This window comes from Haliotis cracherodii, unplaced genomic scaffold (genome assembly GCF_022045235.1).
Source record: "Haliotis cracherodii isolate W230 unplaced genomic scaffold, xgHalCrac1.p SCAF_15, whole genome shotgun sequence".
Taxonomy (NCBI): domain Eukaryota; kingdom Metazoa; phylum Mollusca; class Gastropoda; order Lepetellida; family Haliotidae; genus Haliotis; species Haliotis cracherodii.
In genome coordinates, this window is record NW_027266270.1 from 25,064,249 (window position 1) to 25,090,660 (window position 26,412).

The window sequence follows — 26,412 nt, forward strand, 5'->3', positions numbered from 1 at the left end:
ATACACGTACATGTGAATTAACATGGAGGGGCTATACGTTTACTCTCACGTGTTATAGGTTTTTTTATTGATAATTTATCGTTTCATAACACTGGCGCACTTTTAGAAAATGGGTACTAAAAGACGAATATACCCTGCACTGTTTTATAGTATATGATCTAATACCATATAAATATATAACGTAAATGTAAGAGAATTATAAGTCTTGCTTCGCCGAAACAGAATCCATTTGTCGTAAAGAAAAAAATAGCTGTGACGACACCAGGTTTTCGCGAAAATCGTTTTATTTTATCCAAATCCAAGTGTGTACAGGACAATTTGCGGAGAGGTCGTGTCAGAATAAGCCAGCCAGAATCACATTTGTTCTTCTCGTCAGCCAGTAGCAGATCCAGATCACGAAGTCGAGGAACATGACTTATTCATGAACGTACGCCACATGATAGCTGTCGACATAAAATGCGTACACTGTGACCAATATCAATATTGTAGCGACTATGACTGTCTTAAAAGCCGTTTGTAATATTGACGACCAGAGTGGATTTTGTTGAAGGCAGTGTTACGAGAACACAACAAATGACTCCGGGTCAAAGCACTCATTGGAATGATGAATTGTACAGCGTAAAAATAAATCATCTTTAATTGGTGACGTTTACGCAATATACAGCTTTTCCATTGGACGAGAGGTCGGTCACATGACCGCGACATTGACGTTTTTTCACGAGACTGTATTCTTGAAATAAACACTGACGGACTACTTCCACTTTCATGTGGAACACCTGGGGATTCACGAATACCTACTTTTAATCTTAAACTCAGCGTTTTAGCATAAATTGAGAAACGTCATAGAGTTTGACTGCAAAAGCTCCTACGTTCATACAGTTTGACCCTCAGTCTCTGAAGGATCAAAGTCCAATGAACTGACATCAAATCTTAAATTACATTTAAGAAAATGTGATCATTACGATGCTTCATGTTTTGTGTTCATATTCTTACAATGGCTGCTTTGGCCGTTTAAGTTTGATAACCAGTTACATCAGACTATAGAAGTGAAGGGCCACAGAGACAGTCTAGAATTAGATAATGATATAATCTGGAAGCAGCCCATGTTTCACATATTTATCTAAAGAATGCGAGACATATGGTTATCTCGATATTGGTTTGATCCGACAGCATTGAAAAATATGTGGAAATTATACTATGCATGGACACATATTTCTTGAGTTTCATTCAGAATTTACATTCATTTTAACATATTGATTTACCTACTATCATTACAGTACTGTTATACTATAAATCAGTTGTGACACATAGTTTGCCTATGTATTAGCATGATCTTAATATTGTCAACGCGCTTGTGTTGACGGGGAATTAGCTCTTGGGGGAATAAAGGACAAAATCGACATCACTGTCCAGGAACGCTTTATGCACAACATGTAAACAATAAACAACAATTGCACATTGAGCGGAATACCTGCTCTGACAACACAAACACAGCAATGGGCGAACCTTCCAGCTCAGGCGTACAAGAGGTGAGCGGAGCTCCAGCTCACCTCAGGGCGTTTCCTACGAGCGGCACATCCTGCTCGAGGTCGTCCCTACACCAGCACTCGGAATACCAAGCCTGGCTAACACCCAGTAACAGTGTAATGGTAGCACACATATAGTAATGAACAAAAATGGAAAGACAATGACGTTGCTCTGGACATGGGACTTCTGGGGGTGACACAGCTTACGGGATGAACAATTAAGGCAATAAATGTCATACTATAAATAACAGTAATGAACGGGAAGTAAAGTAGCCCAGGCTGGCTGTCAGTCAATATACAATGAAATGTTGGTGAGGATTAACAACGGGGATTAGCGCCTAAAACTTAATGACAGTTAAGTTATGGAGACATGGCTACAGGGTATTTTGCCTTTGCAATCAAATGTACTTCAGACAATGGTAGTCGTGAATTAGTCGCTATGACACTATGAAATGGTGGGGGGGTGAGGGGACTGTGTATATTCGTCAATTTCTAGTTGTTCCAGTACGTTTCATGACTAGTGTGAGAACTCTGTATTTTTTTTCGTGTTTTATCTACGACAAACAGGAGAACAGTTATCCAGAGGTGAATTCGATCACCTCACTGTTTCGTGTAGGTTTCAGTTTCAGTCTGTAAACACAATGTTGTTGCGAGGCGTGAGTGTGGGTTCAGCAATGAACCTGTTGTTAAGTTATAGATGTCATGTATCTCAAGCTGATCATTTGTCAGAACATGTTTAACGTACGATTTATATTGACTTTAATATTGCTGTTGATAAGTTGATAGAGCATTTACATTTTTCGAGTGCTCAGCTAAGAGTATTTACTTCCGGGGTGGGTGGTACATCGAAAAAGCAACTCATTTGGTTTGATCATGAATGTAATGTATTGAAGCAATAGATATATACTTTTTACTTCGAATATATAAGACAGACATTAATTTAATACAGTATCTTGAAAGTAAAAAGATATTTCGTAATACTTGTATGAATAAATGACAACATTATTGAAAAGGCATCAATATTAGTACCATATTTTGAAATGTATTCAATGCAGTTCTTGACAGTGGTGTTTTCCCAGACAGCTGGAATACTTGTATGATAGTTACTCTCTATAAGAAAGGAAAATCATCTGATCCCAATAACTATCGTGGCATTTCGCTTTTGAATATCTTGTGTAAGGCCTTCACATCTATTTTGGAGGTGAGAATTATAATTTGGATGGAAATATTTTAATACATTATTCACGAGTCTCAGGCAAGTTTCAGTAAATATATGTCATTGGATTCTATATTTACTCTGTGTCAAAAATGTTTAAGAAACCCTAAACATTTTTATGTGGCATTTATTGATTTTCGCAAAGTGTTCGCTTTGGTAAATAGACAGAAATTGTTTTATGGTTTGCATAATAGAGGAATTGGTGGGAAGATATTTAATGTTTTGAGTGATATGTATTCGCAGGTAAAGGCTTGTGTGAAATCTGGTGATAGTAGAACAGATTGTTTAGCACATCTTCAGGTGTGCGCCAAGGCTGTATGTTGAGCCTAGTTTTGTTTATTCTCTGTATAATGAGTAAGCGTGGGAGCATAAACAGAGTGATATATTTGCTCTTGAAAATTTGGAAGAAATTCTGTTACTTTCTGTGGTTTTATTCTGGGGCTGAAATGAAAACTGTGACTTATTGTAACTATCTAGGCATTTTTCTTCAAAGTTAGTGTGGCCCAAAGCGTGTGAAGCTCTGGCTGTACAAGCCTATAAGGCTAACTTTCCTGTCCGTAGATTATTGAGAACGTATTCGTCTTTATCATTTGATATCATTCAAAATATATGTGTTAGTAAAATTGCACCCATGTTATTGTGTGGTTCAGATATTTGGGGATTTACGTTTCGGGTGTGATAAGAAAAGGCATAGAGTAATAATTTTAAAAGGAGTCATGGTGTCTCTAGACGCACGTCAAGCAGTGCTATATTATGTGAAGTAGGCAGAGGTTATATGTGTGTTGATTATTGAAGTGTATAGGTTATTGGTATGTTGCAGATCTTTTATGATAATGGGAAAATAAAATGGGTGTCTCACATTCGTAAGTTTTTATTTGAAACTGGTTTCTCATTTGCCTGGATCACTTGTGGTGATGTTAAAGCTTTTTGAGTATGTTTTCACAGAGATGTAGTGATATTGAGTTGCAGAACTTGCATAAGACATCAATCCTTTTTGAAACTTATTGATACTGATTGTTTAGAAACTGCGTACTGTACGCATTTGTGTATATGCAGCAATATGGGCCATATGGCTCGTACAAAAAAAACTTGGCACTTGGCACTTGGCACTTGGCACAAACTTATACCTCCACGTTTAGGCGGAAATGCCATAGCATTTGTTTTCAACTTATAGGGTTTTCCTTTTCGAACAAATCTGAAAGGTCGTTTCTGAAATGTATGAATTATTTCATTTTGTGGGTATGGTATGGAAAGGGTTTTGTCGATTTTATTGAAGGAAGAGAATAAATTATTTAGCTTTGGCAAAAAAGGAATTAAGTATTACATTGATGTCAAACTTCTAATGGACTATATATTCATTTTTTCCATTATTTCAGGTTTTTCGTTATAATTATGTCCTACTATTTCTTCCAAATATACATTGAAATTTATATTCCTCAATACTTAAATCTTGTCTGTAATAAATCTAACTTTCATATAATACATGGTTCATATCGTGTCATTGTTGTTATCCTATCCAGATCAGTTTCGTTTTATCTGTATTAACCTTTAATCACAGAAATAAAATCATTAAAGGATACTCTTGAATGAAATATATTCTTAAATCACTTCACAATTACATTTGGCGCAAGGTTAAAGGAAGTATTTAAAAGAGATAGAGCACGCCAATTTTTCAAAATTGTGTGATCCGTTTACTCTTGGAAGACAATCGCTCTTATTATGTCTCTACGTTTGTCAGCACCATGCCCGTGCTCTTGGGTTTTACCGTAGTTGTAAACGTTTAAGACCTGCCTCACTTCGGGCTTTCCTCCCACATTAAGCTGACACGCCTTGATATAACTTGAATACTGTTACAAGCGGCGTTAAACCCAACTCACTCACTCACTCACTCACTCAGAGACAAGCACGTGAACATGTGAACAGGATAAGTGGGAGAGTTGGATTTTACGACAAACATAGAGACATAATCGGGTCGGAACGGGATTCGAACCCACAATCATAGGTTTCTGGCGTGTCCAAGGGACGCAGCACTGCACAGCGAATTGTGGCGCCTTAGACGCCTGGGACACCTGTGCCTCCGCCTGTCTCTGAAATGTGATCACCTCTGACCGTAAAAGTAAAAGATGATATGGTTTATTTATGAAGTAAAATGTCACAGGTCAAGACAGAACATATAGTTGTGTTTGGCATTTGGCTACGGGACGTATTTAAGAAAACAGTTTTGGGTGACGGGTGCTATCGGTAGAGTAGAATATGCCTGTCCTTTTAGTGAACACCTGGTGTCATCAGTTAATAATCATCTCTGTTTTTCCTTTTGCACCCTATTGAAACTGTTCAGGCAGATATTTTCGGGCGTTTGTGTTTTCAGTTTTGGAACAAGCAGACTCAATAACTGGCTGACAGTAAAATATGACGCTGCATTGAGAGTCATTTGTGTCAGTTGTGTCATTTGTGTCAGCTGTAACGCAGATTATCTATACGGTATCGATGAGAAAGTGTTGAAATATTGTTGGGGTGTGGGGTGGGGTGTGTTCGGGAGTGGGGGTGGTGTGGTTGGGTACAAAATCAAGAAGACACGCAACATTAATTAAAAAGTGCTGAAATGTGGATTTGTAATATGTTTCAAGAGGACAAGTAACAATGATGAAAAGAGTGCCGACGTATGATATTAAATCCTTTTTATCTGATACGCAAATAGAATTAAAAAGGTTTGGAAAATATCAGGTTTACTCTGAAAGTAAGTAACATTGGTAAAAAGGTATTGAAATAAGGCTTCAATGTGGCACAGTAACATTGATTGACATGTGTCGAAATGCAGCTTTAAAATAAATCAAAATTTAGAAAAATACGTAAAATTGATAAAAAATGTGTTATTTTTTAATATTCAACTTCAGAAATACACAAAACGTTGATAAATGGTTATTGGAATTTGACTGAAGATCCAGTTTCAAGACAATATAGGTCGTAGGTTGACATTTCGAAAGCAGTCCTGGAATAATGGCTTATCACTCGAATGCAAACCGAACCATTCATCATTCTGCATGAACAGTTCAATTGGAAATAACAACGGATTTTGTTTCTCACGACCATAATCGGTGCCAGCTAGATTTGATTTATGATGTATGGCGTTTAAAGGAGTACAGTCAAATTAGTCGCAAACAAACAGTTTTGTTTTGCCCCATTACCACGGCAAGATCAATTTGGTATTGTTTCTGCATGACGTTATCAGCACTCCATATACTCAGAGATTCCGGATGATTACCACAATGCTACTGTGGTTCACATGCTGACCAATGTCAATGCGTTTCACATACTGCCGAGGGTCGTTGCCTATTATTGCTTTAAAGAGGGACGGTCGATAAGGTTTAAACGTTTCGTTGCTCTGCAGGCAGATTGGGGGATAACCTTATTTCCGTTTGTTTTTTTAAATTCAGGAATATTGATTTGCAGTGATCCATCCATGTAATTTTCACAGCTATTTTGCCTTTGAAATCTGTGTTATGTGATGATAATCGAGACCGGTCATTCTCTGGCGTTGACGTTTTATGTTAATATGTGGTATTCTTTGATTTAGCATGTATACCAAATCTTATATTTTTATATTAAATACAGTCTGGCATGACTATGTTTAAATGTCTCGTGTATTTGCAAGACTAAGTATATGGTCATATAAATAACAAACTGAATTGTGAAATTGTGTTAAACTAAATTGGAATATCAGAAGAAAGTCTGGGGACTATCGGTCCTTGAGAAGAGACCAATCACTACGTTCTGTACTTCCGCTCTGACATGCTCTGTTTGCTATATAGTGTGGATTCTGATTTGCTCCTTTCCGTTTAATTTTGAGATGTATTCTTCCCAGTTCCGTTGTGTGTGTATTTCTTCCTCTCTGACGTCCTATTCGGTCGGACCGCTTCCGTGGTCTAGTGGTACAGCGTCCGCCGCATCATACCATAGACGTTAAAAGATGGTACTTGTTGTAACCCTGCCTGACCCTCGGCGTCAGTACACTGTGCCTGAGTGGGGTATTCATGTTAAGCTGCGGCATGGTATGACAGTAGGCTAGCACTATAAATCAGCATCTGTCCGGAGCAGCACCCCCCCCCCCCCCCCCCCCACAAACACACACCTGCATGTACGTCGTTATATAAGTGTAATAATCTTGGACGCGACGTTAAACCGCATTTCACCTCACCTCACCTCACCTCACCTCACCTCACCTGTCGTGATGCGTCGTGTTCTGGCGTGATGCGTCGTGTTCTGGTTCGGATTTGTGCTCTTCCAAATCTGTTTCTTCGATATCTCTTCCTGTTCAATATCCTGCATGCAATTAATCCATCCTGGCCTACTAGGCAGGCATCAGTTATTACTCACTAGCATTGCCAAAGCACGTCACGAACTATATCCAGGGGTATAACACCATGGTCATGTACTGTGATGGCTTATGGACAGTTTGATGTATCATGAACATGACATCGTGCTGTCTCGAGGGAGTTAGCTCTTGTTGAAAAGATGGGCTTGGAGGAAGGACAACACACTCCCCGAAAAATACACGAAATATCCATATAAAACGTCAAAGCCAGAGAATGATAAAACCAGTCTAAATTATCCACCGGAACAGATTCCATTGGGAGTAGAAGGCAAAATAGCGGTGGAAATTATATGAAAGGATCACTGAAACTCAGTGATGACACCAGGGCCCACTTGCACAAAGCGATCTTAGCGCTAAGTGATCGTAACTCCCATACTTTATCATAGGCTTACAACAGTGTTAGCGCTAAGATGGCTTTGTGCAAGTGGGCCCAGGTGTTTGCGAAAATGAGAACCTTCGTCGTTGACCTGACTTTTCTCATTTGAAGAATGTACCGCTCACTTGGAATTTCGGGATTTTAATTCTTTTGAAGTTAGATCCCATATCATGCAGTTGAAGTTGAGTTTGTGATGATATTATTCAGTCGAACTGCTATCACCCCATACTATATCATTGAATTGTAAGTCTACAGTCTTGGCGTTATCGTTTGGTGATTAGTTTTCATAGTTAGGGCATAGTTTACTAGCCAGGGATCGACAGTCGCATTAATTAGGTGACGTAATTAGTTCTATGATTTACAGGTATACATGCGATTTTATTCAGTTACGCAAATTAACACGTAGACATAAATAGTACAGATGCTCATTTAACGGGTGTGGATTGAGATTATATGACAGTGAATGAGTTAAATTTCAGCAGAGCGACGAGAACAAATTATACCTTTTTTTTAAATCAACGTCAACGCCAGAGAATAATTAGTCTCGGATATCCACCGAAACAGATTCCATTTAGCATAAATGGCAGGCCGGTGATGAACATGATATGAAATTGATCACTTGATCGCGAAAAGGGTTAGTATGTCATGTTCCATCGGTAGCATGTACGCCAAAGCAGTAAGGCAAATATCACAGATACAATATTAAAAAAACATTCGTAGGTGTGTTGTTCGAATCCAGTTGTCTTGTCGATCATAGGTTCCGCATGGCCTGCCACTCCGAGGATGGTCTCTGACTGCATTCGTCTGTTGCCAACGTTGCCATAAACACCAAATGGTGTTTCTGTGGACGTTAAATTGTCTTGCAACGTCACGTTGACTCGATCCTGCTTCAAGCATACCAATGGCTCGCAGACGCTCATTTTCGGACAGGCGTGGCATTTCGTAATGTTGAATAATTGCGTAATTTTGTTGTTTTTCCGAGTGGTTGTTGTCAGCACGATTATAAACAATGCATATGGAATCCCGTTAACGCACATGTTTTTATACCCATTCTTGGGTAGTGAAATGCATGGGGCTTGCATAAAGGTCAACTTTTGCATTAAATGCATGCTTTTCTGTAGCAGTTGTGTTTTTGTGACTTGATTCCATACATGTACTACAATATTGAAAAATAAACTGTATATATGAAGGACGTTCATCCTCGCCAGGTTTTAGAAGAAATGCATTAGTAACACAACTGTGGTCAAAACATTGTCAGAAAATGATCTCATCATGTCGTGACCGACAACGCAGGTAGATCTTACCGATTGTTGCTTTTATATTCGTGAAGCTTACTGTTCACTACCTCGGTGTGTGTTTTAATTTTGGTTTCAGACCACTGTATGGGATAAGCATTCGGAATAATCACTTGATAAAGCTTTAGATGCAGCATTGGCTTTTGAGTTTCCCTATGTCAACACGGCTGGGAGACCAACAAAAGACGATGTCCCTTTGGCCAGTAGAAAGACCATTATGTAGTTCTAAATTCTCTAGAATTCATGAATGGCTTTAGGACACACTTTTAAGTGCCTAAGGAAGACACAAATAGTCTGCAAAGATGATAATTTGTTGACATCGTCTTTGTTGTTCGATAAAATCTAAAGCTGTTACAATAGCAATGGCCTCTGCAGTGAGAGAGTTGGGTTTAACGCCGCTTTTAACAGTATTCCAGTTATATCGGGGCGTCAGCCTAATGTGGGAGGAAAGCCCCAAGTGATGCAGGTCTCAGACGTTAACCACTTCGGTGAAACTCACGAGCACGGGTATGGTGCTGACAAACCTAGAAACATAATCGGGGCGAACCCACAATCAGAGGTTTCTGGCGTGCCAAAGGGACGTAACTCTGCACAGCGAATCCCGGCGCCTTAGAAGACTGAGCCTCCCGTGCACCCTCACGGGTAAATGAGTGTGTAGATGGGTGTGCGTAAGTGTATGCCCAAGCCTGGGTGAAGGAAATATGTGGTTGATATTTGGATGGGCTCCTATACGATTGTACATACATATAAGTACCTATCTTGCCTATGTTCATGCTATCACATTGTATAGTGAAATTATTATATTATCCTCTGTATAATAGTATTCAGAGTGTCTCCTCGGTCCAAACTGGTTTTGCATTGTCCGTATTTTACTGTGTGTACATATTTATCGCCTGTGTACATCATGTGTGATACTTCTGAACAAATCTTCAATTTTGTGTCTTGGGGTAAGTCTTAGGTGATTACTGCGAGCGCGGGAGATCCCTGTTGCTATGGCAATAATTAACCTGAGCTAACGCGATATTATAGAACTAAATGTTGAATTGTGCCATAAAAAGGACACAGCAAACAAAAAACCAGAAATCACATAAAGCGCTTTTACTGATTTTGTTGAAACTATAAACGACATGTTAATTTTGAATTACGTCTGCTGTGGCCAAGAGCAGAGAGAAAACAACGTCCATCCCTTGTTTGTTATGGAATCCTTGCATCAATTTAATGTAATTAACATATGTGAAGAAAACATGTGTCCAGTTATAACATGGCTGCCACTATATATAATCATCTATTCCTCAGATCCCAACTATTACATGAAGAGTACGATTGATTAGTTGATTCTGGGTGTTTGTATTTCATCAAACAGTCCGCCCGACATATCAAATCGATCAATACATGGGCATTGGTACAATATTCAATGACATCATCATTAAGAAACGAACATTGATCTATCGGTTGTTGACGCAAAGAAGTTGAGACAAATATGCCGGCATTTGGGTGGGTTGGGGTTGTGAATCAGCCGATCGTGATATCGTAACCAATATGTCATTCTATACTAGTGCAAGTCTTAATGTTGCTACAACTGTCTCAAGATTTTCATGTATTGTCAGTTTCCCATAAGAGTTGCGGTTCGGCAGTCTCGACAGCAACATTGTCAGTGGAGAGAAAAGATCGATACGGCAGCATGCTTTTGTTGCCGGCACATGCTAACAATGCGCGACAACGTAAACGCGAGCATTAAGATCTATATCCTTTCAACGTCGACTGCTATTGCATTATATCCAAGTGTTGTTTTCACTTCACCGGCACTCCATGTAGCACGTGTTTGCTGAAGTCTACTTAAAACGCCTGTGTGTTTACAGATCAATTGAAAAAGGCCGTAGAAATTCGCAATGAATGTTCTACAGAAAGCAATGGAAGTTCTGATAGATATGTGTTAATGTACAAAGACATGAACGCCTACATTTATCTTAAGTCTCCCTCCATCAACGGTCGATAGACATTTGTGTGTTTGCATACGTTTCTTACTAAGACATGTTTAACACTGAACGTGTTTTGCATTCTGTTTAAATATTTCACGGAACAACGGTTTTGCTGGTATTACCTAAACACGTTAAGATTCTAAGAAGATGACCAAAATTATTACCATGCAGCCATTACATACATATGTCTAGAATCCTCTAATTGCCTCTACGTATAATGCACTGGTCACGATTGTTAATGATCAGCACTGTATTGTACACCTACTGTCAGCCGGCCTGAATGAGCTATACAAATATGTCACTGTGTCCTATCATAATGCTTCTGTTGGTTTTGTCTTCCACACCATTGTAGAACAAGTATGCCAGGATGGCACACTGTCACATATGCCAATCATTATTTTGTACACTCCGAATGTTTTTGTTGGTTCTGAACATGTTTAGGTTTGAAACATGTTTGAGGATTTTGAACATACTTGTCAACAAATTTAGGATATAAACACGTTTTGGCCCACTACACGCCTTAACCTATTGGACAAAGAACGTGTTAGACTTGTGTTTTATACAAGGACATTTTGTATGATATTGATTCATAAACACATGCTTATGATGTAGTTGGAATCGTGTAATGGACTCTGCTTTTAGTTAACATTTCTTATTGGTTTTGAAATGGTTTCATAACTTATATGGACATTTATTGATTATTAATATTCGAGCGTTGTACTTGCTTTTTCAAATTTTATCAAACGTGAACATTTTCGCGACATGATGGTTTTTTTTCATTTAAGATATTTCTAAACAGAAGTGTTTAATGTTAATATACCACTGAAAAGAAGTTAAAGACCACCCGATTCGATTCATATTACTATAGTTAAACTTTCATCTTTAATATTTTATTGTTAATCTGTCATGTGAGACGTGCGCTTGTGTATGGTTGCCCCGGGTATCTCCTCCATTCCGCCTGTGGTGATACCGCACCACACAATGACGCTTCCGCCCCCGTACCAACGATGGGCAAGAATTGTAGCCCTGGCATACTGCTCAACGCTTCCGCTTCGTCGACAACAATGTTCTCTGCCATCTGTGAATCTGAGGCAAAACCTTGATTCGTCTGTGAACATGATGTAACGCCATTGCTGCACGCCCCTGATGTTGTCTAGCCCAACCCAATCTTTGGCACCTATGGTCAGCTGTTGGGGTCCCATCCTTCACGTTTGATTTAGTGTCGGAGGAATCTGTAAACAAATTTTAAATATTAATACTAACTGTATAAATAAAAACAGCAAAGTCCCTTCCATATTCACTAGTAATCTCTAACAAAAGCAGACTCGACTAACGATTCTGACTGTATCATGAGCATGTGTTTATGACTCTCTATCAAACATTTTCGAAAAGGTGAGCGTATCCTGCCCAACGGGTGGCGCTCGTCAAAACATGTCATCTGTCCTGTTTAATTAGGGGCATACTCGAAGTATGGCGGTATTTTGTGTAAGGTTATCTAAAAGTGTTGCCATGTGCAAATAATCTGCTGATAAACATATAATTTTTATATAATTCTATTTTTGGTAAACTTTTAGTCAGGAAAATATACACACTGTTATTCTGATAATTTCTGCTTTGAATTATTTTTTGGCTCGGAGGGACCTGTAAACCAGTTAAACCAGTGTATCTTTGCACGTAACATGTTTTAAGCGACAAGGTTACCCTCGTCAATTCTAGATTCAGAAAGGGCACGGGTGACCCAGTCGTCTTAGGGTCCGCAATTTGCTGCCCAGCGTTGCGCGTTTTGGGCACACCAAAAACCTGATTGTTGGTGCGAATCCCAGTTCGCCCCAATTATGTTTCTAGGTTTGCCAGCAGCATACACCTTGTACGTGGGTTTCACCAAAGTGGCAAACGTTTGAGACCTGCAACACTTCGGGCTTTCCTCGAAACATTAAGCTGAGACGCCGTGATATAACTGGAATACTGTTAAAAGCGGCATTAAACCGACTCACTCACAAGAATTAATTGATTTTAGTTAAAAGTTTGAAAGCAAACATGCAACAGAATTGTTATTGGATACGTAATTCAACATTATTCCACCACCCCCAAGCCCATCCCCACCCCCTTCCCGTGTCAATGGAGTGCCTGGTCCTTCACTTGATTGTCTGGTCAAGACTAGATTGTTTACAGGCACGACGATCGTACGACTTACGTTTTCATGCAAATTGTGTGAGTGACGGGTCCTACCTGTAGTGCAGGACTTAATTACCTTTTTCGCGAACACCTGGTGTCGATATTGGTTGTCAGTCATCCATTCAGATAAGTTTCACCGCTATTTTGACTTTTACGCCCAATGGAATATGTTCCGTCGGATGATTGATTACTCTCTAGCGTCGGTAGTTTATATTTTATTGTAGCAACTACAATGAGAAACCACGGTTTATAAATTATTCAAGATTTGTGAAAATGAGTCAAACAATTCAGTTACTTTGTCATTATTTCCACACAGACAAAATTCTATCACCTTGACAACAGAAATGTTTTTGACAATATAATTGTATGATATATTATTACTCATGCCTACTAAACCATTAAATACAAAACCTTAAATCTATAACCCGTTGCCTGGTGACTGACATATCATTTATACTATGGTGTGACGTCCGTAATAACACGTAGAAAACGTCTTCCTCCAGTAGTGTTGTCAACACAAACAAAGCATATCGATCATTTAAGAGAAAGGAAATTATCAGTCAGAAAACATATCAGAATCGAAAAGAGCTGACATTTCTGTTTCTACAATTTAGAAGAAGGATATTATTATTTGATTCGTTATTACAGTATGATGGGTCACATGGTCAACAGTTAATCCAAAGTGTATACATAATTCGGAAGTCCTGAAATAAATATGATGTGGGTAAAAATATTATGTGTTGTTTTCATTCACCTTTCAGTGAAAAACTGCACGCCTTTCTCACAAAAGAGTGAGTGAGTGAGTTTGATTTTACGACGCCTTTAGCAATATTCCAGCAATATCATGGCGAGGGACACCAGAAATGGGCTTCACACATTGTACCATGTCGGGAATCGAACGCGGGTCTTCAGCGTGACGAGCGAACGCTTTAACCACCAGGCTACCCGACCGCCCTCTCACAAAAGAGGGTGGCATTTATTTGAATCATCATAGTGTGGAATCGGGTGGGATGGTTCACTTGGTCCAACAATCAGTGTAGCAGCAGCATATCCGTTGACATCATAATATACATAAATACAAATACACACTCACGCAAACACGCACTCACGTACGTACGAACGCACGCACGCACGCACACGCACACGCACACGCACGCACGCACACACGCACACACACACACAGACACACACGTGTGCATATGTATGTCAACGCAAGAGAATAATCAGTCTCGGTTGCCTGCAGATTCCATTGAGCGTAAAAGACAATGTAACGATGTTAAATATATAACTCGATCACCGTGAATCAGATGTTCACGAAAACTCATAAACTCGGGGTGTTGTTGACGTTGCCCCTCAGCAAAACAAGTGATTGTGACTACTGGTGATTAAAGGATATTTGTCATGTGATCCATCATTTGAAATAATCCCTATCATTAGCCTGGTGCATGGTTCATGTTTACACTGCAACATGTACTTAACGATTGTTTAATTAGCCACCAGCACGTAGTGTCCCATGGGCCATCATTTCATTGCTGACCACATGGTTGATTTGTCAGCCCGGGAAATACATGTCGGTGTAAGTAAACACATCTCGTCATACACTGCCAGGTAAAAGAAAGTATTCACTTAAAAATTGTGTTGGACCAAAATATTATCAATCATTATCAAAACGTTACAAGGCTGAAAACAGTCGCTGAAACACTGCAAACTTAAGGTCTAAAACACAACTTTGATACCTGCATCAAATACAGCGCCATCGTAGAACCATTTCTTGTTTGTTTCATTTTCACAGCAGTTGATTTCGGTAGCACTGAACCAACATTGTGATTGAAGATATGAACATGCTTACAAACCTGAGTGAATGTTGTTCAGCGCCGTATTTATTCAGTAATATTCCAAGAATATCACGGCGAGCTGTAAATAAATGAGTCAGAGCCGGACAAACAATTGAAATCATGAGCAACCACCATCGGGACACCTTGACAAACCAGAGAAAGCATGAGCAACCACCATCGGGACACCTTCACAAACCAGTGAAAGCATTTGAACCGCCATCGGGACACCTTGACAAACCAGAGAAAGCATGAGCAACCACCATCGGGACACCTTGACAAACCAGAGAAAGCATGAGCAACCACCATCGGGACACCTTGACAAACCAGAGAAAGCATGAGCAACCACCATCGGGACACCTTGACAAACCAGAGAAAGCATGAGCAACCACCATCGGGACACCTTGACAAACCAGAGAAAGCATGAGCAACCACCATCGGGACACCTTGACAAACCAGAGAAAGCATGAGCAACCACCATCGGGACACCTTCACAAACCAGGGAAAGCATAAACAACCACCATCGGGACACCTTGACAAACCAGAGAAAGCATGAGCAACCACCATCGGGACACCTTGACAAACCAGAGAAAGCATTTGAACCACCATCGGGACACCTTGACAAACCAGAGAAAGCATGAACAACCACCATCGGGACACCTTGACAAACCAGAGAAAGCATGAGCAACCACCATCGGGACACCTTGACAAACCAGAGAAAGCATAAACAACCACCATCGGGACACCTTCACAAACCAGAGAAAGTATGAGCAGCCACCAACGGGACACCTTCACAAACCAGTGAAAGCATTTGAACCACCATCGGGACACCTTCACAAACCAGTGAAAGCATGAGCAGCCGCCAACGGGACACCTTCACAAACCAGTGAAAGCATTTGAACCACCATCGGGACACCTTCACAAACCAGAGAAAGTATGAGCAGCCACCAACGGGACACCTTCACAAACCAGCGAAAGCATGAGCAGCCACCATTGGTACAACTTCACAAACAAGAGAACACATGAGCAACCACCATCGGGACACCTTCACAAACCAGTGAAAGCATGAGCAGCCACCATCGGGACAACTTCACAAACCAGAGAAAGCATGTGCAGCCACCATCGGGACAACTTCACAAACCAGAGAACACATGAGCAACCACCATCGGGACACCTTCACAAACCAGTGAAAGCATTTGAACCACCATCGGTCGACCTGGACAAAAAAGTACTCATTATCACCAAATCTTTCCACCAGTAACGCCGGCGTCTTGGTGGAGCAACAACAACATCGAAGGTGGCACTCTTTGACTACTTGTCAGCCGAACATCTTTGATTTTGTGAAACTGATTAAGCCCGAGCAATCCCAAACCAAGGTGAAACATGACCAGTGTCGCTATGTTTTTTCAGGAGACCAGGGGCTTCTGAGAACTAGGTACGGACTCATCAATGGCGACTTAACTATGCCGACATATACTAACATTTAGTCTCTGAAATAAACATATTTTACAGGAGAAAAGTTGTTAAATAATAGTTAAGATATAAAAAAGGAGCCAAAAGACTTTGTTCATATAGACAAGTGTTGTTGTTTCTCTACATGGGTCATGTTTATCAATAATAATGATAATGTAAATATGAAATGTTGCTTATGTCATGAATTTAATGAGACTGTCCAACACATTGTCAGTGGATGCCCAGCTTTGGCACAAACACAGTACATTAAGCGACATGATGGCATGGCTGGATAATTTTATTACCGTATTCGCCATGTTTGTGGTTTTGACACAGGTCCATCCATGGTACGACCTGAAATATGTAGAGGGCGTCATGGCGAACAATAAATACAAAATTCTTTGGAATAGGCACGTACACAGCCTCAGACGTATCCAGGCCAACACACCTCATCTTGTCCTTTTTGATAAATCCAATAAAATCATTTATATCATTGAATTTTCTGTCCCCTATGACGCTAATGTGATTGACATGATTGAGGGAAAACATGACAAATATGCAAAACGTCACGCTTGCATTCCAAGTACCAAGTTGTCCGACTCCCCATTGTTCTCGGTGCCTTAGGTTTGGTACCTCCCAATCTGTTCACTGACTGCCAGGAATACAGCCCTTCTGACAATCTGGGTAATGCAGAAGGCTGCAGTGTTGGGGAGCCTTGTGTGGGTTTGACAAGGCAGCGTTTCCTGGGAGAAGTCCCATTCGCTGTCTGGGCTGCGTGTGTAGGGAGAGGGCAAGGGCCCTGAGCTGACGATGAGCCTAACCAGCCGCACTGTGCCAGGATCACCCAAACCCCTTTTACTGCATTTTTTTATTATTTTATACTTGCTCATGTTGTTGGGTCTATTATGAGCAAACTGAAGGACCGTTCCTTTGATATTCTTGTTGTTCAGTTTTCAGCACATCCCACGTGGTCTTTTTTCCAGTTTGGGGCGGTGTGGTAGCCTAGTGGTTAAAGTGTTCGATCGTCACGCCGAAGACCTGGGTTCGATTCCCCACATGACTACAAAGTGTGAAGCCCATTGCTGGTGTCCCCCGCCGTGATATTGCTGGAATATTGCTAAAGGCGGCTTAAAACCACACTCACTCACTCAATTATTCCAGTTTTGTTTATACAACACACTAGCTCTGAGTTAAATACTGTCATAATATATATCATGTATCACTCCATTGTCAATGTATATTGAATTTATTTCGTTTCCAATAATGACTGAAGACATAAATATAACCTTTTGTTACCCTTCATGAAGTTGCGACTTAAATACGATTATATCTCTCATACTTTAACACTGACAGTCGCAGCACTAATATCGCAAATGCAAGCTACTTACGTACATAGTTACTTAAAAGAAGCCATCGAGCCACATCCAAAGGCTGGAAGACGTACAGTAACACCTGACCAATTCGTCACAATGGAATACCAGTCTTGCACAGGGCACCAGTTATTACCACCATTTAAGGCTTTTAACAACGTTCGCCCAAAATGAAAGCCTCTTTTGGGGAATAAGCAGTATTTGAAATCTGTGCCAGATGACTACCTTTAAGATACGATATACTGATGTGTTTTCCTTGTGTCGCCAGATGTGGTGTGGGGCAAAGAGTGCCTCAAGAACCAACAGCTGGGAAAAGTTACAGGGAACACCTATCAGTGTGAGGATGCAGCTAAACCAGAGTGCTGTGAACAAGACAATTCTTTCACATGTTGCGAGTCTGCTGCCAACAGAAATTTGTAAGTATTTACTTTCTAACGCCTATCAATACGCCCGAATGCATGCTCTATTTTTAAACAAATGTGTAACATGACATATATTCATTGCTCATCTGATAGGGGAGATGGAGTAACCTAGTCTAAAGCCTTCGCTCGTGGAGCTGGGTGTTCGGGTTCGATTGCCCACATGGGTACAATGTGTGAATCCCATTTCAGGCATCCCCCGTCGTGATATTGGTGGAATATTGCTAAAAAGCGGCGTAAAGGTATCTCACTCACATCATATGGGTATCTCTTTGTCCGTCAATATGAGATCACATGGCATTTTATGAAAATCAAACTTTGTGCGAAAATTCTGCAATTTATATGCAAAAGTGAGGACCGTAAAGTTGCCTGGCGATTATCGAAATCGGACTTATCCGGATTTCTGTCAATACCGGACCACCTTTCAACATTATCTTTATTCTTATTTCTGTAGCTCCGCTATAATCTCACTTATCCGCACTTTTGACAAAACCGGCCCCAGATTCCACTGTATAATGACCCTCCTTTGTCAATGCATTTTGTCCAGCTGTCCTCCAGACTTGTTATCCGTCTATTATAGAAATGTTCTGATTGGCCCCAAAAACAGTCCTTAACAGCAGACTCTAAAGCATCATGGTCTCCGAAATGTTTTCGAAAGTTGTCGAAAGAGATAATAGGCAACTGGAACAACTTTTGAATTGTAGTTAACTTGGGTGTTGATTTCACCGAACTGTTCAAAGCCACGTGCACATTCCCTCACAGCAGCCTGTGCAACTCTGGACTATGTGAGCTGGAGCATTATCGCGCACCAGCAGAAGACCACATATTAACATCCACCGGCACTTTTTGTGTATAGCTTTCCTCTCTTCAGTCAATATGTTGGCATAATTCTAAACTCAAAACTGCTAAACACATAAGATTTGGCACCGTCTGAATTCCACCTCTTCCCAAAATTGAAGCAAGAATTGTCTGGCGAGCGTTGTGCAAATGATGATGACGTCATTTCTGCTGTGAAGGCCTTCTTACACCGCCAAGAGGAAGCCTGAACCACTAGTGGAATCAAGGCGCTCTGTCAGTGTGTGGACCTCGGAGGGGATTGTGTTGAAAATTAGTCAGGACCTAAGTCCATCAATGTAGCCTATCATAAATAGGCTCAAAACCTTTCAGACACCTCTAGTACCTCGCCCCTGGTCCTCTTAATGCTTAACATGTGCTACGAGGAAATTCCATATCATCTCGTAAAATCTCGTTGTTGCCCAACAGGATAGAACAAGTGCAGCTGTGGGGCATCGTGAGCGCCATCGCCATCATCATCGGCGTCCTCCTCTTCTGCCTATGCAAGGACGTCAACTACTGCGCATCTGACAAGACGGTCAAGGAGAAGGTGCAAGAGGTATTATGTAGGTGAGTAACGGGTAGCATATGGGTATTACATATTGTACACGTGACAGGAGGGAGCACGGGTGGCCCAGTCGTCTAAGGCTCCGCGATTCGCTGTGCAGAGTTGCGTCCCTTGGGCACGCCAGAAACCTATGATTGTGGGGTCGAATCCCAGTTCGCCCCGATTATGTTTCTAGGTTTGTCAGCTCCATACCCGTGCTCGTGGGTTTCACCGAAGTGGTAAACGTCCGAGACCTGCATCACTTCGAGCTTTCCTCCCACATTAAGCTGACACGCCGTGATTTAACTGTAATACTGTTAAAAGTGGCGTTAAACCCAACTCACTCACTACACGTGACAGGCATTAATGTTGATGCTACTTATGGTATGCAGGTATATATGTGTTTGGGAATGTTACAGGTATAATTGGGGCAGTAGGGTAGCGTAGTGGTTAAAGCATTTGCTCGTCTTGGGTTCTATTCCCCACATGGGAACCATGTACGAAGCCCATTTCTGGTGTCCCCGTCGTGATATTTCCGGAATAGTGCTAAACGCGGCGTAAAGCCCTATGCACTCACTCAAAAGTAAAATGTTGACGACACTGTGGTAAGTAGATATGATGGTATGTTACAGCAGATATAATGTTAACGTTACAGTGGTATATAGGTAAGCTACAGACATACGGTGAATGTTACAGATGACATGTAGGTACGTTACAGGTAAAATGTTGATGTTACAGGTGGTATGTAGGTACGTTACAGGTAAAATGTTGATGTTACAGGTGGTATGTAGGTACGTTACAGGTAAAATGTTGATGTTACAGGTGGTATGTAGGTATGTTACCGGTATATGCTGAGGTTATAGGTGGTATGTAGGTACGTTACAGGTATATTGTTGATGTTACAGGTGGTATGTAGGTATGTTACCGGTATATGCTGAGGTTATAGGTGGTATGTAGGTACGTTACATGTATATTGTTGATGTTACAGGTGGTATGTAGGTACGTTACAGGTAAAATGTTGATGTTACAGGTGGTATGTAGGTATGTTACCGGTATATGCTGAGGTTATAGGTGGTATGTAGGTACGTTACAGGTATATTGTTGATGTTACAGGTGGTATGTAGGTACGTTACAGGTAAAATGTTGATGTTACAGGTGGTATGTAGGTATGTTACCGGTATATGCTGAGGTTATAGGTGGTATGTAGGTACGTTACAGGTATATTGTTGATGTTACAGGTGGTATGTAGGTACGTTACAGGTAAAATGTTGATGTTACAGGTGGTATGTAGGTACGTTACCGGTATATGCTTAGGTTACAGGTGGTATGTGGGTACGTTACAGGTACAATGTTGATGTCACAGGTGGTATGTAGGATGTATGATGATAAGACAGCAGTTAAGAGGTGATCACATTAAAGATTCGCTGAATAACATATGGAATTAAGATGGCTTGACAATGATGTAAAACAAGACGAGGCTGGTCTTGATTAAGGCTCAATTGTTTTACAGTTGACAGTTGACTTGCCTTCGCATGTGTTTGTGACGGTGCAAATAGTGGGGCGCACCACGCTCACCTTTTCAAACACCTGGTATCATCATTATTTGATAATAATTCACGGACACATACGTATGATATAGTCGGAATCGTACAGTGCTTTCACTGGAGATTATTTGTGATAATATAAATGTTTGTGACGCTTTTATTTACAACTGCCATCTGCTGTTCACCTATTATTATTATTATTATTATTATTATTATTATTATTATTATTATCATTTTTATTATTATCGTATCTCTCGACAATGTAATTCGAGAACCAAAATTGTAATACTGTTTTGAAGGTAAGGGTACGTTTATTATCATATTGGATTTTTGGTCGTGCTTTTACAGGCGCAACAATAAACTGGATGATGCAAGCAAATGCGACAGCGAATACGACGACATAAACACTGGTCCGTCAACGTCACCGGTTACCAGTCTATCATCCAACGACCCTTCAACAAGGCCGACAACTGTCGACAAAATGTAACTCAGAAGGGACACCACTCGCGAACAAAGGGACATAACTCTTGTAAATAGTAATGGCGACGCAGACATTGTATAAAACAAACACTTGGCTTAAGTTTTAACAGGGTTGACGAAAAGGAACTGCTCACACAAAGGATTTAGTGCTTTGTACTTTCATCTGAATACAATATTTTTGTTATGGAAAATTAGGTTCATGAGCAGGAGAGACACTCACGAAATGGGAACAGGGTTCCAACCTGCTTTTGGTAAGCCGGACGCCGAGTCCTGGAAAGTGGTATCCTGGTGCAGTGCGGTGGGTGCCATGAAATGACTATCTGATGCCAATATTTCAATTTTATTTTTCGTCTTTTCTCCCTGAGATTATCAGCACACGTGGTCATGCATTCTCTGTGAAAATCTCAGTTTAATTTGCACTAATATGACTTCTTAAATTGGATGCCAAGACAAATTAAGTAGTATGCCAGGATGCCTAGAGGGAGCGGGCTGGCACCCTCACATCTTTCAAACATTTAGACATTGTAATCTTTAATGGGACTCCTTGATTGTGTATGAATTGTGGGCCAAGCCTGGAAACAAATACCATACCTAATATTTATTTCATGACAGTGACACATACTTGCCCGTATGTTTCCAGGAAGTCATGTGATACATGGCTCTGAATCTTGGATGATTCCAAAATTTTTCTTGTGTTCTAGATACTCGAAGATATCTGTGCAACTGTACTGTATGAATAACATCTTGGAATCGTTTGCAAGATTAAACTTTGACTGATCTTGGTGACATTTGATAACATCATTGACCGAACCATCACGATGTTGCAGAGGTCGGTCAAATCTCTAGACTGACTTTACAAAGCAAATCTCCCTAAGGCCAGAGATGCGCATGTCATTGCAGAGAGATTGCGCAAAAGTATTGAGATTGAGTAACGTGCCGGAAATGACGTGAGAGTGATGCATAATACTAACTGTTGACACCGACTCGCGCCTTACTTATGTTGTATGTCTTATTGTTTCGTCGTCATGGAAAACCTCGACTTCATATTGATGCAAACCGTACTAGTGGTGGCTGGAAAATATACACTTTAACAAGTCAAATAAATGTTTAATGTTCAGGCAATGGTCATATCCTGATTATTCTAGCCACAGAAATAACAGTATCTGTGATCAGATTTCAAAAGAAAGTATACAAGAGCTTCGACCTATCACTGATGTGTCTTTTAACAAACCACTTTAATTATGTACTAGTACTCATCAATTCCAAAATGTGCTTTTATCTGTATTAATATGATATTTTCTTATGATATAATTATCAATCATCTTCTCCTTTATAAGAATTTCGGACAGATTATACATTTATTACTATTGTTTTCTGAAATCGTTTTAACTGCAACGACAACCCAATGTTTGGTGTTTGTATTCACTTGAAAACAGAAGTTAAGTCATGTGTTCATTTTCCTCGGTATCCTTCCTTGTATAAATTCTTGTTCTGAGAAAAGTTGTTAATTTTACCTGAAGGAGCTTGGACAAGTACATATAAAAGTTTGAGATCGAAACAAAATAGAGTGCCTCATATTAAAATGGTTAAAAAAGAAATTTATACATCTGGTGTGAGACCATAATTTGTAATATCCTGTCGCAGTTTGGGAACTGTTTACAAACGACTTCATATATTCTTAATTACAACCATGCCAGTAATGTTGACTCATACCATTGTAAGCTGTTTTCACTGACGTCCGCGCCAAAGACAATTCAAGATGGCTCCTAAATAATCGCTAAGATATTTGTATTTGAAGCTGGTTTTCTAATTGAAACAAAATTGTCTTTAAATCGCGATAATGTTCTTTCGTGAGGAAGCCTGCTGCAATTTTAGAATTTATTTTTTATATTTCACTCTATGCTCTGAAACCAAATAATATGCTATCGTACAAACGAGGAGATCTTCTGACGTTATTATCTATGTAATGTATATACCGTAAGCACGACACAATAAATGTATACAATTGTTAACACTGTTTGAAATTGACACAATATAATATTTAAAAGCTATTTTGCGTAACCGCATTATCAGTGGTTCATATTGGGAAAGGGAGATCACTCTAATTTCAATCGGGAGCTATCTCCGTTGTTTTAGTATTTATGAAAAGTGGTGTCAGTCACGCTGAAAGTTGTCGTTGGTCCAATTATTTATTGGCCATCTAATCCCAAGGGTAAACTGCATTCTTAATTAAATGTTTGAAGACAATATATATTTTTCTTCCCATCCGTAAACTTTGATATTAAAAACGGTGCTTGCCAATGGAATTAATAACTCGTAAATATTCGTTTTCAACAAATGTGGGACCACTTTATTTTCTTAATAGAGATGACTGCAGGTGGGCCCACATTTCAGAAAGTCGATAGTTGTCATATGTTGAGTGTAATAATCTTCTTTGGTTGGTTAAGTGCTGGTAGCAATTTTCTAAAATATGGGCCCACTTTCCCCCTGTCATATATGGTGACCCAAACAAGTGGTCCTACATTTGTATAGGACTACAGAAAAGCTTTATTAGGTTGGCATGGTGCTGATATTTTATTTCTAACTTTGGGCAGGTATGTTTGGCAACAGGAAGGACAAGTGGTAAATCGTTACTGATAACCCTTTTCTATAACGTGGGCCCACATTGTTCCCGTCATTTATAGTGATCGAAACAAGTGGGCCCACATTTGTATATAGCCTAGCTTCATTAGGTTGCTTAATTAGATCTGATAATCAGTTTCTAAATGTGGGGACACATTTTCCGGCATAATGATTGCAACAGGAGGGACCACATTTAAAATCGCTAATCTTCATTAGGTTGGCTTACTTACAACCATGTTCTAAGATGTGGGTCCACTCCTTTCGTGATATATATAGATCTAGTGATCGATACAGGTGGGGCCACATTTGTAAATCGCTAGCCTCCATTTAGTTGACTAAGTCATTTAGTGGGCTCACATTTGTAATTATTTTGTATGTTTTTTATAAATTATTTAGTGTAACGTACGTTACCTCCACGATAGGTACACAAAGTCAGTGAAGTTCCACTCGCGTTCCAAAACAGAGTTTTTCAAAAATAATTACAACGCAAAAAACGTACTACAAGTTACATTTGTGGGACAATACCATACAATCCACGTTTTCCACTATAACACATCAATCTAATCAAAAATGTCGGTGGCGATATAAACCTGACAATTATGTCTATACTTGAATCGATCTCGGTCATAATAGAAGCCGGAACTCGTTCCATAAAAGAACAACTCATAAATATTATTGACCCCACGACCTAGTTTTGCGATGTTTGTACAAGTGAGTTCTGCTGTAGTTTCAACGCATTTGTATATTCTAATCCAATTAAAAGTCAAAATACTCATTTTGAATAGAGTACATATTCTCTAAAACAAGTGCGTTAAGTTTCGAATGTGGGCCCATCTCAACCTTTTGATTTGGCAAGCGGAGTTAGCTCCCTTCTCGAACCACCGATAATGCGGTTTCACAGAAACCGTAACACATTGCATATCACACACCCCATTCCAACCCCCGACCCCCCCACCCCCACCCCCACCCCGTTCACACACACACCACCATCGTGATCAGTCTTACTCATTGATATATAGACAGACAGATTTATTTCTAACCTACGTGTACTGATATGTCAGATTGTGTGTGTGTGTGTGTGTGTGTGTGTGTGTGTGTGTGTGTGTGTGTGTGTGTATATATATATATACACCCACGCACAATGTAGATGAATATGTTATAAACGGTGATATTAATATCAACACAGCGCAATTATATACTGATTTATTGATGCAATCATCCATCAAACAATTTATTAATGACAAATAATTGCAAATTTAAATAAAAGATTCATTTAAAGTGAACAAAATCACCGAATCATATCAATCGATGTCAACTATGGGTCCGCTTGTGTGTCCTGAGCTCTTTCAGATTATTGATGGTAAACATCAAAAGTTTTCAGATTTACGTGTGATATTGGGTATCCATGGCACCGAAATTATATGGTGGTGGTTCATCGTTGATTAAACGCCGCTAAATGTTAGCGATGTTTAATCAACGATGAACCACCTCAAAATTTTAAAACAGAATAGATATATCCCCATTCTACCATGACTAAAATGGGTTTTTTTAAACTCTTTTTCTACAAATTTAGCACAAATAACCAATCCCTGTAGAATAAATATTAATCATAGGTAATATTTAATGAATGCGATATCTAATTGTTCATCTATACCGAATGCCAAGTGTTCCAATGGGTTTTTTTTACCAGAAAGATATTATGTACGAAGTGAGAAAACTCATTCGTTGCACAAAATATTTTTATTCATCACCAAATTACCCGTATAAGATATGAAAATTCTTCAAATTGTATTTTTCATTGCAATTCGACTTGGTTTCAAGTCTACAATAATGTTATCGACGTAAGTACGCCACGGAAGACGTCATCATGAGAATCAATTATTCATGACAAGGGAATGATGCGGTGTTTATCAATGGCTGCGTTTTGTTGCCACCGTTTCAACACCCAACCACCCTCACAGTACGTAATACAGCAAGGGGGACTATTATGAAGATCAAGAGGTTAGCCATTCCCTATATGTAAGGTGGATATGAATAATTACAGCTGTGTTTGGTTTCAAAATATAACAGAATCCAATACGTTTTCTGAGAAGAATTGTTGCCATGGTTACCATGTCAAATATTGTAATCCTAGAATATACTGTGAATGCTACTCAATATAACATTCCTCAAGGCATTTATTATTAATTCGGTCATGAAATTGATGGTACATATTCAGCTCCATGTATATTTATACATTTCTTGACTCAAGTGTTTCATTTCTTTGTACATGTATTAACTGTGGTCTCCAATGACAGGGATGCCATCCTCGTTGTTGAGGGGAGTCATCGTGTTACAAGCAAACACTGTGGATATGCTAAAATGATTCTATAG

General features: G+C 39.8%; 1 protein-coding gene across 1 annotated transcript in view; it reads left to right on the forward strand.

Annotated features, from left to right (window-relative positions):
* The window catches only part of LOC139461980 (uncharacterized), a 34,424-nt gene extending 9,992 nt beyond the window's left edge, over window positions 1-24,432 (forward strand). Inside the window, exons 2-4 of the mRNA XM_071243472.1 lie at window positions 17,862-18,009; window positions 19,276-19,416; window positions 21,286-24,432. Of these exons, the coding sequence (XP_071099573.1) occupies window positions 17,862-18,009; window positions 19,276-19,416; window positions 21,286-21,424 (428 nt within the window). The 3' untranslated portion in view covers window positions 21,425-24,432. The remainder of the gene's footprint in view (window positions 1-17,861; window positions 18,010-19,275; window positions 19,417-21,285) is intronic.
* The last annotated feature ends 1,980 nt before the right edge of the window (window positions 24,433-26,412 follow it).